At 40.1% G+C, this 17840-nt stretch overlaps 1 protein-coding gene across 4 annotated transcripts in view; it reads right to left on the bottom strand.

Moving 5' to 3' along the window:
• OCRL (OCRL inositol polyphosphate-5-phosphatase) overlaps positions 1-17573 on the bottom strand; it is a 55371-nt gene extending 37798 nt beyond the window's left edge. For 3 of the 4 annotated variants that reach the window (XM_068533060.1, XM_068533062.1, XM_068533063.1), the window contains exons 1-4: positions 17439-17573; positions 17093-17172; positions 11765-11844; positions 9066-9104 (exon numbers count right to left, since the gene is read on the bottom strand). In XM_068533060.1, coding sequence (XP_068389161.1) covers positions 9066-9104; positions 11765-11844; positions 17093-17172; positions 17439-17477 — 238 coding nt within the window. In that variant the 5' untranslated portion in view covers positions 17478-17573. The remainder of the gene's footprint in view (positions 1-9065; positions 9105-11764; positions 11845-17092; positions 17173-17438) is intronic. The other variant, XM_068533061.1, reaches the window with a different exon arrangement.
• Between the last annotated feature and the right edge of the window lie 267 nt (positions 17574-17840).

The following is a 17840-nucleotide window of genomic DNA, read 5'->3' as shown; positions in this document are numbered from 1 at the left end:
GAAGCCTGAGGGAAGCCTGAGTACCCTGCCTAATTTAGTTAGCACTCTTATAAACTCTCTGTATTTCTCCTTGATAGCATTTATCAAAAACTGCAATTATGGGGAATTCCCTGGCGGTCCAGTGGTTAGGATCCTGGGCTTCCACTGCAGAGGGCCTGGGTTTGATCCCTGGTCAGGGAACTGAAATCCCACAAACCACGCGATGTGGCCAAAAAAAAAAAAAAACCCCCAAACAAACCAAAAAAACCCCCTGCAATTATACGACTATACCTTATCAGTTTAAATTCTGTTTCCTTCACTAAGTTTCATGAAGTATCATGACTATATTGCTTTCTGCTATATCCCCAGAACACAGTGCCTGGCACATGGAAGGTATTCACATGTTTATGGAATGCACTAATGGATTATAGGCGTCTACGTGACACTAGTATCAAACAGCACAGAAGCAAGAACCAAAGCTGGAGGAGCAACCTTATCTATGTTGTCCTCTACTGATTGTGCAGCACTTAGAATAGTGCCTGGCAAATAGAAGGCACTCAACAAATACTTGTTGAATAATGAATAAAAGAGGGTTTAATATTAGGGAATTAGTGTAATACAGTCCATCAATAGGTCAAATAAGGAAGAACAATATAACCATCTCTATAAATACAAAAGACGTTTGATAAAATTCAATATACATTCACCATTTTAAAAACCACACAAACTTGAAATAAATGCAGTTTCTTAACATGGTTTTAAAAAACGCTATCAAATCAACAGGCAATAACATCCTCAACAATGAAGCACCACTTGAGGCATTCTCACTGAAATCAGGACCTAAACATAAATCATCATCATTATTTCACATTGATCTCCAAATTCTTATTGGTGTAATGAGACATAAAGCAAAACTAATAGTTATAGCTACTAGAAAGAAACAAAACTACTATTTGCAGATGACTAGGGCTGTCTATCAAAACCAAAAAAGAAAATAAACCGTCCCCCAAAAATAAAAATAAATTTCTGTAAAGTGGCTGGATAAAAGATAAATATCTAAAACTCAACAGCTGCTCTGTATACTAGTAATAAGCAATTAGAAGATAAGAGAAAAAAGGTTCCACTGACAATAGCAGCAAACAAATAAAATCCATCAAAAAATAGTTAACCTACAAATGTATGATAGCTATGAAGAAACCGCAAAATGTTACTGAGAGATATAAAGAGAAACTGAGTAAGTAGAGAGAGATATACCATGTTCCTTGACAGTGACTTAATTTTATAAAGGAGTTAATTTAATAAAATTTGGTGCATAACTATGGTGAAATATTAGCCATTAAAAATCATGTTTTTGGAGGAAACAAGATGGCGGAGTAGAAGGACGTGCTCTCACTCCCTCTTGCGAGAACACCAGAATCACAACTAGCTGCTGGACAATCATCGACAGGAAGACACTGGAACTCACCAAAAAAGATACCCCACATCCAAAGACAAAGGAGAAGCCACAATGAGATGGCAGGAGGGGCGCAAGCACAGTAAAATCAAATCCCATAACTGGTGGGTGGGTGACTCACAGACTGGCGAACAATTATACCACAGAAGTCCACCCACTGGAGTGAAAGTTCTGAGCCCCACGTCACGCTTCCCAACCTGGGGGTCTGGCGATGGGAGGAGGAATTCCTAGAGAATCAGACTTTGAAGCCTAGTGGGAATTGATTGCAGGACTTCGACAGGACTGGGGGAAACAGAGACTCCACTCTTGGAGGGCACACAAAGTAGTGTGCGCATCGGGACCCAGGGGAAGGAGCAGTGACCCCAGGGGAGACTGAACCAGACCTATCTGCTAGTGTTGGAGGGTCTCCTGCGGAGGCGGGGGGTGGCTCTGTTTCACTGTGGGGACAAGGACACTGGCAGCAGAAGTACTAGGAAGTACTCCTTGGCATGAGCCCTCCCAGAGTCCACCATTAGCCCAACCAAAGAGCCCAGGTAGGCTCCAGTGTTGGGTTGCCTCAGGCCAAACAACCAACAGGGAGGGAACCCAGCCTCAGCCATCAACAGTCAAGTGGATTAAAGTTTTACTGAGCTCTTCCCACCAGAGCAACAGTCAGCTCTACCCACCACCAGTCCCTCCCATCAAGCCTCTTAGACAGCCTCTTCCACCAGACGGCAGACAGCAGAAGCAAGAAGAACTACAATCCTGCAGCCTGTGGAACAAAAACCACATTCACAGAAAGATAGACAAGATGAAAAGGCAGAGGGCTATATACCAGATGAAGGAACAAGATAAAACCCCAGAAAAACGACTAAATGAAGTGGAGATAGGCAACCTTCCAGAAAAAGAATTCAGAATAATGATAGTGAAGATGATCCAGGACCTCGGAAAAAGAATGGAGGCAAAGATCGAGAAGATGCAAGAAATGTTTAACAAAGACCTAGAAGAATTAAAGAACAAACAAACAGAGATGAACAATACAATAACTGAAATGAAAACTCACTAGAAGGAATCAATAGCAGAATAACTGAGGCAGAAGAACGGATAAGTGACCTGGAAGACAGAATGGTGGAATTCACTGCTGCGGAACAGACTAATGAAAAAAAATGAAGACAGCCTAAGACATCTCTGGGACAACACTAAACCGCAACAACATTTGCATTATAGGGGTCCCAGAACGAGAAGAGGGAGAGAAAGGGCCCGAGAAAATATCTGAAGAGATTATAGTCGAAAACTTCCCTAACATGGGAAAGGAAATAGCCACCCAAGTCCAGGAACTGCAGCGAGTCCCATACAGGATAAACCCAAGGAGAAACACGCCGAGACACATAGTAATCAAATTGGCAAAAATTAAAGACAAAGAAAAATTATTGAAAGCAGCAAGGGAAAAACGACAAATAACATACAAGGGAACTCCCATAAGGTAAACAGCTGATTTCTCAGCAGAAACTCTACAAGCCAGAAGGGAGTGGCATGATATACTTAAAGCCATGAAAGGGAAGAACTACAACCAAGATTACTCTACCCGGCAGGGATCGCATTCAGATTCGATGGAGAAATCAAAAGCTTTACAGACAAGCAAAAGCTAAGAGAATTCAGCAGCACCAAACCAGCTCTACAACAAATGCTACAGGAACTTCTCTAAGTGGGAAACACAAGAGAAGAAAAGGACCTACAAAAACAAACCCAAAACAATTAAGAAAATGGTAATAGGAACATACATATCGATAATTACCTTAAATGTGAATGGATTAAATGCTCCAACCAAAAGACACAGGCTTGCTGAATGGATACAAAAACAAGACCCATATATATGCTGTCTACAAGAGACCCACTTCAAACCTAGGGACACATACAGACTGAAAGTGAGGGGATGGAAAAAGATATTCCACGCAAATGGAAATCAAAAGAAAGCTGGAGTAGCTATACTCATATCAGATAAAATAGACTTTAAAATAAAGAATGTTACAAGAGACAAGGAAGGACACTACATAATGATCAAGGGATCAACCCAAGAAGAAGATGTAACAATTATAAATATATATGCACCCAACATAGGAGCACCTCAATACATAAGGCAACTGCTAACAGCTGTAAAAGAGGAAATCGACAGTAACACAATAATAGTGGGGGACTTTAACACCTCACTTACACCAATGGACAGATCATCCAAAATGAAGATAAATAAGGAAACAGAAGCTTTAAATGACACAACAGACCAGAGAGATTTAATTGATATTTATAGGACGTTCCATCCAAAAACAGCAGATTACACTTTCTTCTCAAGTGCGCACGGAACATTCTCCAGGACAGATCACATCTTGGGTCACAAATCAAGCCTCAGTAAATTTAAGAAAATTGAAATCATATCAAGGATCTTTTCTGACCACAACTGCTATGAGATTAGAAATGAATTACAGAGAAAAAAACGTAAAAAACACAAACACATGGAGGCTAAACAATACGTTACTAAATAACCAAGAGATCACTGAAGAAATCAAAGAGGAAATCAAAAACTACCTAGAGACAAATGACAATGAAAACACGACGATCCAAAACCTATGGGATGCAGCAAAAGCGGTTCTAAGAGGGAAGTTTATAGCTATACAAGCGTACCTCAAGAAACAAGAAAAATCTCAAGTAAACAATCTAACCTTACACCTAAAGGAACTAGAGAAAGAAGAACAAACAAAACGCAAAGTTAGCAGAAGGAAAGAAATCATAAAGATCAGAGCAGAAATAAATGAAATAGAAACAAAGAAAACAATAGCAAAGATCAATAAAACTAAAAGCTGGTTCTTTGAGAAGATAAACAAAATTGATAAACCATTAGCCAGACTCATCAAGAAAAAGAGGGAGAGGACTCAAATCAATAAAATTAGAAATAAAAAAGGAGAAGTTACAACAGACACCGCAGAAATACAAAGCATCCTAAGAGACTGCTACAAGCAACGCTATGCCAATAAAATGGATAACCTGGAAGAAATGGACAAATTCTTAGAAAGGTATAACCATCCAAGACTGAACCAGGAAGAAACAGAAAATATGAGCAGACCAATCACAAGTAATGAAATTGAACCTGTGATTGAGAATCTTCCAACAAACAAAAGTCCAGGACCAGATGGCTTCACAGATGAATTCTATCAAACATTTAGAGAAGAGCTAACACCCATCCTTCTCAAACTCTTCCAAAAAATTGCAGAGGAAGGGACACTCCCAAACTCATTCTATGAGGCCACCATCACCCTGATACCAGACAAAGATACTACAAAAAAAGAAAATTACACACCAATATCACTGATGAATATAGATGCAAAAATCCTCAACAAAATACTAGCAAACAGAATCCAACAACACATTAAAAGGATCATACACCACAATCAAGTGGGATTTATCCCAGGGATGCAAGGATTCTTCAATATACGCAAATCAATCAATGTGATACACCATATTAACACACTGAAGAATAAAAACCATATGATCATCTCAATAGATGCAGAAAAAGCTTTTGACAAAATTCAACACCCACTTATGATAAAAACTCTCCAGAAAGTGGGCATAGAGGGAACCTACCTCAACATAATAAAGGCCATATACGACAAACCCACAGCAAACTTCATTCTCAATGGTGAAAAATTGAAAGCATTTCCTCTAAGATCAGGAACGAGACAAGGATGTCCACTCTCACCACTATTATTCAACATGGTTTTGGAAGTCCTAGCCACGGCAATCAGAGAAGAAAAAGAAATAAAAGGAATACAAATTGGAAAAGAAGAAGTAAAACTGTCACTCTCTGCTGATGACATGATACTATACATAGAGAATATCCTAAAATGCCACCAGAAAACTACTAGAGCTAATCTATGAATTTGGTAAAGTCGCAGGATACAAAATTAATGCACAGAAATCTCTTGCATTCCTATACACTAATGATGAAAAATCTGAAGGAGAAATTAAGGAAACACTCCCATTTACCACTGCAACAAAAAGAATAAAACACCTAGAAGCAAACCTACCTAGGGAGACAAAAGACCTGTATGCAGAAAACTGTAAGACACTGATGAAAGAAATTAAAGATACCAACAGATGGAGAGATATACCATGTTCTTGGATTGGAAGAATCAATATTGTGAAAATGACTATACTACCCAAAGCAATCTACAGATTCAATGCAATCCCTATCAAATTACCAATGGCATTTTTTACAGAACTAGAACAAATCATCTTAAAATTTGTATGGAGACACAAAAGATCCCGAATAGCCAAAGCAGTCTTGAGGGAAAAAAACAGAGCTGGAGAAATCAGACTCCCTGACTTCAGACTATACTACAAAGTTACAGTAATCAAGACAATATGGTACTGGCACAAAAACAGAAATATAGATCAATGGAACAGGATAGGAAGCCCAGAGGTAAATCCACACACCTATGGTCAACTAATCTATGACAAAGGAGGCAAGGATATACAATGGAGAAAAGACAGTCTCTTCAGTAAGGGGTGCTGGGAAAACTGGACAGCTACAGGTAAAAGAATGAAATTAGAACACTCCCTAACACCATACACAAAAATAAACTCAAAATGGATTAGAGACCTAAATGTAAGACCGGACACTATAAAACTCTTAGAGGAAAACATAGGAAGAACACTCTTTGACATAAATCGCAGCAAGATCGTTTTTGATCCACCTCCTAGAGTAATGGAAATACAAACAAAAATAAACAAATGGGACCTAATGAAACTTAAAAGCTTTTGCACAGCAAAGGAAACCATAAACAAGACGAAAAGACAACCGTCAGAATGGGAGGAAATATTTGCAAACGAATCAACGGACAAAGGATTAATCTCCAAAATATATAAACAGCTCATGCAGTTCAATATTAAAGAAACAAACAACCCAATCCAAAATGGACAGAAGACCTAAATAGACATTTCTCCAAAGGAGACATACAGATGGCCAAGAAGCACATGGAAAGCTGCTCAACATCACTAATTATTAGAGAAATGCAAATCAAAACTACAATGAGGTATCACCTCACACCAGTTAGAATGGGCATCATCAGAAAATCTACAAACAGCAAATGCTGGAGAGGGTGCGGAGAAAAGGGAACCCTCTTGCACTGTTGGTGGGAATGTAAACTGATACAGCCACTGTGGAGAACAGTATGGAGGTTCCTTAAAAAACTAAAAATAGAATTACCATATGATCCAGCAATCCCACTGCTGGGCATATACCCAGAGAAAACCATAATTGAAAAAGACACATGCACCCCAATGTTCATTGCAGCACAATTTACAACAGCCAGGTCATGGAAGCAACCTAAATGCCCATCGACAGACGAATGGATAAAGAAGATGTGGTACATGTATACAATGGAATATTACTAAGCCATAAAAAGGAACGAAATTGAGTCATTTGTTGAGACGTGGACGGATCTAGAGACTGTCATACAGAGTGAAGTAAGTCAGAAAGAGAAAAACAAATATCATATACTAACGCATGTATGTGGAACCTAGAAAAATGGTACGGATGAGCTGGTTTGCAGGGCAGAAGTTGAGACACAGAGGCAGAGAACGGACGTATGGACACCAAGGGGGGAAAACCATGGTGGGGTGGGGTGGTGGTGTGCTGAATTGGGCGATTGGGATTGACATGTATACACTGATGTGTATAAAATTGATGACTAATAAGAACCTGCAGCATAAAAAACCAAACAAACAAACAAATAAAACAACTAATACTAAAAAAAACAAACAAACCATGTTTTTAAATAATTTTAAATGACATGGGAAAAGGTCACAATATAATGTTAAATGAAAATGCAGGATAAAAACTACATATGAGGATTCCAATTATGTAAAAATATAAATAAAAGACTGGAAGGAGATACATGAAAATGTTAATTACAGTGGTGATCTCTAAGTTGCAGGAGCATAATTTTAATTTGATACTTCAAGCTTTTCTGAATTTTCCAAATTGTACATAATGAGGATGTATTACCTGTATAATCAGAAAAAATTTTTTTAAATGTTTAATACTAACATCCAGACAGTGGGAAAATACACAGTTACAGTAAAATCAGGCCTGCTTAACAAACCCAAGGTCTCCCTCCAGCAACATACTGTGTACTCTAAAGGTTTATATATGAAGCCTAAGGATCAAGATAAAAATCTAGTTTCAGTGCAAATATTAATAAATGGGCAGAAATAACGAAGGATTTTATTCAAGTGGTTACTTAACTACTTCCCATATGATCCAGTGACTTGAACTCTGGACAGAGCAACACATGGTTAATTTCTTTGTAGGAGAGACCAACAAAACGAATGCTATAAATTAGGTGTTTGTAAGAGAAAAGGCACAGCTCAGTTTAACTTTTCAGCTTTGGATCAAATACCTATTTCCACACTAAGAACAGGACATTTAGGTATCTAATTTCAGCAGATTTCAGCAGCAATGTCAGTCACTGCTGAACAAACTTTGCTCAAATTTTGCTTTATTAGTGTTGTTCTTGCCTTCTGCTCTTTCTGTACAATAAGACATAGCTATTAAGTTATTTGCTCTCTTGGATATCTGCAGTAGAAGCTAGAAGCTGGAAGTGCTCAGCCTTTCAGGATCAACCCTTAAGACTTCCAAAATCTATGACCAAAAGAAAGAATTAATAAAACCCAAACCAGAAAAAGTCTATCTAAACTTTGCAATACAAAATAATAGTGCCAAGGACAGGGACTGTGTCTAAGCAAAATTATGTATAAACTGATAGTCCCAAGCTAAGGGCCAAGCCCCACTCATCCAAGGACTCAGCCAAGAGATAAGGTAACCCATTTGATTTAGATTCATGTGGTCATATACTCTTTCCCACAGCAAACACAGAGTAGATACAGTAGCTTTCAAGTGCCCATTTTCTCCTCCCCATGTTATCAGAGTACAATTTTAGATGATAAATGGAGAACAGCTTGCACAGAAAGTCAGTGATGATTTGCTTCAAACAGATAAAAATGAGAGAACAGAAAGAGTGAGAAGGAAGACCATGTTCTCGCTGATAAAGAAATGCCTTGAGAGGACGGGCTTAAATAAAAGACCAAAATTATTTTAAGAAAAAAAAAGGTATCCCTGGTACAAGAGGGACTCTGTAGTCTCCCCAAATAATATAACAAACAAAGGAAAACATTATGATTTAAAATGCAAAAATAAAAAACGGATGAGGGGAGAAAAGCTTAAAACATAACAGCAGTTAAAAAAAAACACTCATAAACCTTATGTGCTTTAAACACTTTCTGGCCCTTCCTACAATTTTCAGTTCCACAGCAATGACTTAACTGATAGCAACAATACTGGTAGTTCAAAGAAGTTCAGCATTAGAAAAGCAGATCATACTTTCAACTTTTTAAAGATTCTTGCCAGCCACCTGCTTTTTCTTAAGCTTAGGCTAAATGTTTTTGGGAGGTAATGCTAATTTGTATGGCTGCCTTAAGAAAATGGAGAATGCAGGATAAAATGGTAAGATAAAAGTTGTGCAAAAAAGGTGTCTTAAATACAGTGGGTATTCAAGTAAATATTTGTTGAATGAAAATCAACTCCATTCAGAAAGATACTCACTGTTGGAGGCTATGTCAATCAAAAGAGTTTCTTCCGCTTCTGAAGGAAAAGAAGAAAGAACAGAATCAGGGAAGAGAAAACCATTCATTACAACCCAAAGAGGTATACACCTAACTAAATAACTACTTCTCTCAATCACCACTCCTAGGTTTTAGAACACATGAAAAAAATCCTTTGCTTTTTTGCTTAGCATTTTTCAAAGGGGATTTTAATAGCACTACGTTCTAAAGACTATGAGCCATTCAACTGAAAGAAAAATTAACAAGTAACCACATGGAATGCCTCAAAGCAAATCAAGCAATGACCATAGTAGGGAATATAACATGTGAATCCAAGTGAAGGTGTTTAATTGCCCTCAACTATAACACACTAATTTAATGTAATCTAACTGTATCACTTAGGTAATTCTTATAAAAAGCCAAGAAAGTGACCCCAAAGGCCTAAAGGTGAATTACCTTCTTAACTCAAATCTAGTCTCTGAAACTTTCCCAGGGACCTCATTACCTCCACCCCTGTCCCATATAGGAGCAGAGAATACTTGAAGTTCTTTACCTTCAGTCTACCACTAACACTTGTGGATCCACGGCTTACCACACCCAACAAGGAAGTATAAAACGGGCCAAAGCACAGTCTCCAAGTTCAGAGTTCTCTTTTCTCTCTATGGCTCACCTGGACTTCCTTCCTTACCTCCAGTGTCTAGACCCAACCCATCTCTTCCTCTCTGACGTCCCTGGATTTGGCCAACGGCACCTGCCAGACCCTCCTGGCTAGTTAAACTCTGGGTACTGACTCCTTGGGATTCGTTTGGCCAAATGGAGTAGGCTCAGCCTTTTCTAGTCCTCTCTCACTAGCCTGGACTGTATAGTTGGCTCCATTACACAGGTGCAACAGAAGCAACTGATAATTACCTAAGTCGTCTAATAGTAGAGAATAGTCTCGATACTTTTACTAGCATGATGAATGAAGCAAGGGACAACAGTGCATCAGGGCATAGGTATTACATGTTCACAACTGCTATGTGATAACTTTAATTCTTTAAAACCGAAGTACTTAGAGACTTTTCAGAATAGATGTACAGGTTGGGAAACAAAGGATGTGAAAACTCAAGGAGGTAACCGTTCCTTTTGTCATGGGGAACTACTGTGTGTGTGCACACATATTTTCCTAGATTCCAATCTAGCAACCTGCCATCTATTTCTTATTAAAAATAAGACGAAGAGAAACAGGGTAAACAAGACTCTAGAAGTACTGATAGCACAAAAAGGTATAGAGTTAATAGGATACTAACGTCATGTTCTTTGGCTTTTCTCCTCCTTAAAGGGCTGAGCATGTAACAAAGGGTACTACACTATGAAAAGTGAGGTGACCACAGTAACTTACTATAGCACGCAGGTGCCTCGTTCAATATGTCTCTCTCACACAGGGCAGGCTAAATGGCTAAATAAAAGACTTCATTCTTCTATACAATGTGGATTCTATTCACTGTGGGTATTTTTAATTCTTAATACATGCTCTCTTAAAAAGTCATGCCCACTTAGTATTTCTACTTACAGAGATAAATCCTAAGGAAATAAGAGACATGCAGGAAGATTCATTACTTATTTATACTAACAAAAAATAACCCGAATGTCAAACACAGGGAATAACTACAATATAGGCCATTCATAAAATGGAATAGTATACAGCTATTAATAGCATGTAAAAGCACTTATAATATGATGGCATGTGGAACAGACAAAAAACTACATACAGTATGAGTCCCACCTACCCTAAAAGTTACAGGTGTAGAAAAAAGGAAAATGTTAGGTGTTTATCTCTGAAGGATGTGAATTTACTTATTTCCTTTATAATTTTCTGTTCTTTCCAAACTTTTTACAGTATATATATATTAGTTTTGTGATAAAAAAAAGTTGAATGTAGTTTAAGAAAGAAGCCATGCAAGGTAGGATTCCAGTTTTCCAAGAAGCTACAGCTGACACAGAATGCCTGTCTGATGAAGGCAATGAACCCACTGGCAACACAATGCACTTGTTCTCTAATAATCAATTTCCTTTCTAGAGCAATGTGAAATGACAGAAGCAACACCTCCTACACAAACCTCCCAATTTTTGAGTCTCATTGTAGCAGATGAAACAACAGATTTTCTGTTCTCTTTCCCCAAATTTGAAGGCAGGAAGCCAAATATTTCCTCCCCAGAGTCGATTTTCTTATGATTCACCAATGCAAAGGTTTGAGAATCAGCACAATTGAGTGTAAGGTATTACAATCTGGCAAGGCTTGTTGCCAAATGTTTTAATTTCACATAGTGTGGGGAGAAAGTGCTGAACGCATGTGAATTCAAGTGACCTTGATACTTTACAATGAGCAGTGTATCAGTTAAACCCAAGAATGTGATTTAAATCCACATATAGGTTCATCAGCATAAAGGACTACCTACATAGGTAACAGACTACATACATCTCTAACCCCAGCCAGGGTAGCAGGTAAGAATATATATATTTCAATATAATCCTTCAGGGCTCTTAAACAAAGCATTTATCATCTTCTCAATGGTAGATTAGTAATGTTATCTTTTTGCACAAAGTGTAATACATTTCATTTTATGTGCAGTGACAAATTTAAATATGTATGGTATTACACAAAGCAATAATGACCAAGGAAAAACATTATAAAACTAGCTAAGCAATTAAAGCTAGTACCTTGAACACATCTAAAGTGGCTATTTATAGGAATGATATCTTGAACATGCTGTTCCTTCTTGTGCAACCGGATTATTAGCCTAGGAAACAGAAGAATGCATCAACGAATAGCTACTGAAAAACTCAAACATTTGACAACAAAATACATTGCTGTGTTGTATACAAATCTAGTCTGTATTTATTAGACTTGCTGTATCTTGTTCCCTAGATCTGAGCATCATGATAGATATTGCTTTAGGTCTAAAAGCATATTAGTGGTGATCAGTATCTGAATACCCACAATTCTATGCCATAGAGAACATAAAATAGTCTATGTCCTAAAAACAGTTTACAAACTTAAGAGCATGAATTACAGTGCACACACCTTCAGATTACGCATACCAGAGAGAAGAACTAATAGCTAGGTGTGAAGTCCATGAGGGCAGGGACTATGGCTGTCTTTTCACCACAGTATTTCTAGCACCTAGTACAGTACCTGGCACATAGTAGTCACTCAAGTTTGTTGAATAAATGTATTATAAATTTCATCAATTAGCTTTCTGGTTATATTCCCATGGCTTTTATCAAAGAATGATTCTATCTCTTCAAACAAATATACAGGTTCATGGAGAAGTAAGAGGAGGTGCCCAGCCAGCTGAATCAGTCAAAATAATCCCAGTGACCAATAAGGTAGCAGATATCACAACCAGATTGCCTTTACATCCCTTGTGTTTTTACCATGGTTTCTAATTTCATGCTAGTACTTCTGGTAAGCATGACTGAACTTGGCCCCCCAGTATGAAATGCAAGATTTCTAAATTCCTATGTACTCCTGAAATACTAATTTTCATTTACTACTTATTCTTAGTGGCCCACAGTCAAGGTATAACCTACTGGTAAATGGCCATTCTGAACATCTCCTACCTTCCCCCCAAATCACTCTTCAGGTGGTTCTTTTTGCCAGGAACACTCTTCTTTTCTTCCTGAGACCTAGCTCAACTATCACCTCCTCTGTGAAACTTGGCCTCATGCCCTTTGCCTGCCCCTCAAATAGAGCACCTTAACACACTCTGTTATAGTTACATTTATTTCCCTCAGATTTGAGCTCCTTGAAAGCAAAGACCCTATCATATTCAGTTTTGTCACCTACTTAATAGATGCTCAATAAATATTGGTTGAATAAACAAACATTTAATTAAGCTATAAACAGAGATGAATTTCTAAATACACCTGTTCAACATGTGATATTAGAAGTCATTGTTCTGAAAGGTTTGATTTCCATTTTGTTGTCTTTTGGGGAGGCTTATCGTTTTAGCTTTTTGAAATTTTTTTCAAATGTGTTAACTTTGAAGGAGTTAACTTGGGGAAAGGAACTGCTTAGACAGGACTAAGGGAAATAAAAGTATTAATGCTGTCTTTCTGCTCTGATCCTGCTTGCCTAATTTGCAGGGGTTTAATATTTTAAGATGACTACAAGAATATGGGGCAGGCCCTTTTCAAACTGCAAAGTTCATGAGTCAAGCAGAGAATCCTATAAACCCAGATGGAGACCAGAAAGTAGATAAGACTGACAAAGCAAGGGTCAAGGAGGAAGAGCTTACTTTGAGGAAAATGAACACAAACCAATATAATTCCCAAGTAACATAGTACAGAAATGGTGTTGAACATCAGCAGTAAAGATTCAACTGGATTGTATTGTTAAAAACCATCACAAAACAGACAATGACATGGATGGACCTTGAGGGCATTATGCTAAGTGAAATAAGTCAGACAGAGAAAGATAAATACCATATGATCTCACTTATGTGTGAAATCGAAAAACAAAAACCAAAAATACTGAACTCATAGACACAGAGAACAGATTGGTGGTTGTCAGAGGCAGGGGGTGGGGGGGATGAAATGGGTGAAGGGGGTCAAAAGGTACAAATTTCCAGTTATAAAATAGATAAGTCATGGGGATGTAATGTACAGCGTGATGACTATACTTAATAACAGTGTACTGTATATTTAAAAGTTTTTAAGAGAATAAATCTTATGGACCTAGTTGCAGGACAGGAATAAAGAGGTAGACATAGAAAATGGACTTGAGGACACGGGGTGGGAGGGCGAAGCTGGGGCGAAGTGAGAGTATCATCGATATACATACACTACCCAACGTAAAATAGTTGGCTGGTGGGAACCAGCAGCATAGCACAGGGAGATCGGCTCCGGTGCTTTGCGATGACCTAGAGGGGTGGGGTAGGGGGGATGGGAGGGAGGCTCAACAGGGAGGGGCTATGGGGACATATGTATGCATATGGCTGATTCGCTTTGTTGTGCAACAGAAGCTAACATGGTATCGTGAAGCAATTATACTCCAATAAAGATCTATTTAAAAAAAAAGAGAGTAAATCTTAAAAGTTCTCATCACAACAGGGCTGCCCTGGTGGCTCAGTGGTCAAGAATCCGCCTTCCAATGCAGGGGACACGGGTTCGAGCCCTGGGCCAGGAAGATCCCACATGCCGCGGAGCAACTAAGCCCGTGTGCCACAACTACTGAGCCCATGTGCCACAACTACTAAAGCCTGCGTGCCTAGAGCCCATGCTCTACAACAAGCGAAGCCACCGCAATGAGAAGCCTGCGCACCACAATGAAGAGTAGCCCCCGCTCGCCGCAACTAGAGAAAGCCTGTGCGCAGCAACGAAGACCCAATGCAGTCAAAGATATAAATAAATAAATAAATAAATTTATTAAAAAAAACGTTCTCATCACAAGAAAAAAATTGTTAACTATGTGTGGTGATGAATGTTAACAAGAATTATTGTGGTGATCATTTCACAATATATACAAATATCAAGTAATTATGTTATACACCTGAAACTAATACAATGTTATACATCAATTATTTCTCAATTTTAAAAAGAAATGCAACCTCCCCCCAAAACAACCCATCACAAAACATAAACTGGGAATTTAAGTCAATTCCACAAATATTTATTTAACATCTACTACATGTTAGTCACTAAATAAATTGTAACAAGAGAGTAGGGCTAAGAATAAGAATAAAAATTCTACCTAAATCTAATCATTCCTTTCAACACAGAAAGGTGAAAAATAATAGGTATATGGCAAAAAAATGGAAATCAGAATTTGGTAGTTGGAAACAGAAAAGAGTAAAAAATTGTGAATGCAGACCCAGCATTATCCCTAGGAAATACTTTGATTTGTTCAAGGAAGGTTAAAGATGAAACAACAGGTGGCATCATAATCCATTTGCCTTGAAAAAATGAATGTTAGTGTTTGATTCCTTGTGTGCAAAAAAGCCTTACCTTTAATTGTAATTTTAGTCTCTCAAGTAAATTTCTCCTATGGTTGATAGCAGGAACTACAGAACTAAAGAATGCAATAGGCTTCAAGTTCTAGGATAAAAAGGCCCAAAGTAAAAAAGTTCTGGACACTCAAGTCAGAGAAGGCACCCAAGAGACAAGGATTTGAGGGTTATATATATACATATATATATATATGGTTTGACAGTATCAGGTGTCTCCAATAAATGATTTCAAAAGAAACTTCTCAGACAATGTAATGACTCAGACAAATGACTTAACCTCTCTGTACCTCAACTTCTATATCTAGAAAAGGGGGATGATGATGATGATATTACAATTTCACAGTAACCCTCACATGAGGGTTAAATGAACTAATTCATGAAATGCTTAGAAGAGTACCTGATACACATCAAGCCACTGAGTGTTAGTTGTGCTATACCCTTAACTTTTACAGAACTGGAATACAGAATTTGATTTCTTTATGGGGAGGACACAAATAATCAGGAGAGCTACCACTGCAAGTTTGAAAGTTCTTCCAGTACAAGAGACCAGATAGAATAAGGCATTTACCTCAAGGCCAGCTGCTCACTCCCTTATCAGCTGAATAGAGTTCCAAACCTACCAAACCAAGGGACCAGATCCTGGGATGTGGTCATCTCAAGAATGTAGCTATTTTATTTAATCCTTATAATTTTGTTTTTAAGAAGAGGAAACCGAGGCGCAAAAAATTTACTGATTTGCCCAAGGCTTACATCTTCCCACCCTATTCTTGCCTTTGGAAGTGGCAGTGGTGTTCCACTTTTCAATTCACTTTTCTGTTGAATTTACTTTACTTTCATTAAACTGGTCTTCCAGGGTTTGATGAAATCTGGGAAAAATAAAATGAATTTATCACTTCAACAGAACTGACCAAGCAGGATCTAGGGAAGAGCTACCTCCATAGAACCAGTTGACGTCCAGTTGAGAGTGACGCCAAGAGCCTCAGAAAAGGGCAGGCTAGGCCAGTGTGAATTTCTTCTCTGTAAACTGGACAGCACAGATAAAGATTGAGTCTGGACAATCTAAAAGCAGGGACTGAGAAAAATTGTTTTTAAGCAGAATCCAATGTTGGGGGATGGCAGGATTTAAATGATCAACAATTAAAAAATTTTCAGCGATCAACAATTCTTCACTGATGTCAAGAAACCAGTGAACAACCAGGGGAGGTGGCTTGGGCACACGGCGATAGGGACCTACCTATGATATGTGATGGTCATCAGGGATACTTTAGATGAGGCATTAGTGGCAAGGGAGATCAGCAGTATAGTGATGGCTTATCAAAATCTTTTGATCAATCAGTCAACAGTCTTTACTGAGCTCCTATGTGCAAGGCAGGGTGGAAGGTAACACACCCTGATGAAATGTCAAATGTCCTTTACATTTCTACACATTTCATTACTTTTTCTAACTGTCAAGTCAATAAGTGAGGCAGTTACTGGCCTACACAAAACCATTACTGAATTAATGAATATGCCTCCAAGCACATGGAATAAGGGGGTGGTGAGACTGGAGGAACCAGCTGAATGAGGTTAAGAAAAGGCACCTCTGTAAGGTTAACAATGAAGCGTTTCTACAGTACTTACACTTTTTGTAAAGCACTTTCGCATTTATTATTCTCCCAGTTAAAACTCCAAAGGCTATAAATTAAAGCAGTTAATGTTTTTATTAAACTGATGAGGACACTAAGGCCCAGAAAGCTTTATTGACTAGCCCAGGATTACACAACCCATGTCAGTTGCAGGGGCAGGAACTAAGAACCCAGGCTTCCTGCTTCCCCGCCCATTGAGTCCTTCCACTGAGCCACGCGGACAGGAGCAATCAATCCACCGGCTTGGAAGCTGAGGACAAAGCTCGGTGGTTAGAGCACTGGCACGTCACACCTGGGCCCGAACCTGTTGCCTGCGCGGCCTCAGTGGGAGGAGGGTGGGTGGCTTGTCGCGGTTTGGGGTTGGGAGGTAATGGGAGGCTCCCCTCCTCTGTGGGTATCAGGTGGTTACTTACTCATACTGCCCGTTCCTCTGGACTAGGGTTAGGGCGCAGGGCTCCCGGACAGGACCCTTCATCTCCATACCCTCGATAGTATGCAGGCGCTAGTCAAGGGTCTCTTCTAGAAGCGCTGCCCGGAAGGGGACCCGCGGTGTGGGGTGGAGGGAGGCTCCCGCCCCTCAGCCCACCCTCCCTCCCCAGGGTCGGAGACAGCGCCTCCCGCGCCGGCCCCCCTCCCCCGCTCAGCTCGGCCTCGGGTCCTGACCGCCCCCTAGCCGCCCCTCCGCCGCGATCCGCAGTCCCGCGGACCCCCGCCCCCGCCCCACGCGGCCTCCCCTCCCCCCTTCTCTCAGGCGGATACGGCAAGGGGCTGGACTCCAACCGGGAGCGGCGGCTCCATCCCGGCAGCTTCCAGGCTCGGCGGGGCTGCGGACTGCGGGCGGATCCGACGACACTGCCTCCCGCGTCCTCACACCCCCTCGCCTCGGCTGCGCGTCCTTAGAGAAACGGCTCCGTGCCGGGCACGGGGTGCCGGGCGCGGGGAGCCGGGCGCGGGGAGCCGGGCGCGGGGAGCCGGGAGCCGGGAGCCGGGAGCCGGGAGCCGGGAGCCGGGAGCCTGACCCGAGAGAGAGCGGCGCCTCCCGCCCCCGCCAGTTTTCCAGGCCGCCGCAGATTCCGCCCCCTGCGGCCAACCTGCGGAACTGCAGGGAGAGACCCGTCGGACCGGGGGCGTCTCCCCCACATCCAGCAAGGGATACGCTTT

Source organism: Eschrichtius robustus, chromosome X (genome assembly GCF_028021215.1).
Source record: "Eschrichtius robustus isolate mEscRob2 chromosome X, mEscRob2.pri, whole genome shotgun sequence".
NCBI classification, from domain to species: Eukaryota; Metazoa; Chordata; class Mammalia; order Artiodactyla; family Eschrichtiidae; genus Eschrichtius; species Eschrichtius robustus.
The sequence above is the reverse complement of the archived record's forward strand: the minus strand, read 5'-3'. Positions and strand labels throughout refer to the sequence as shown.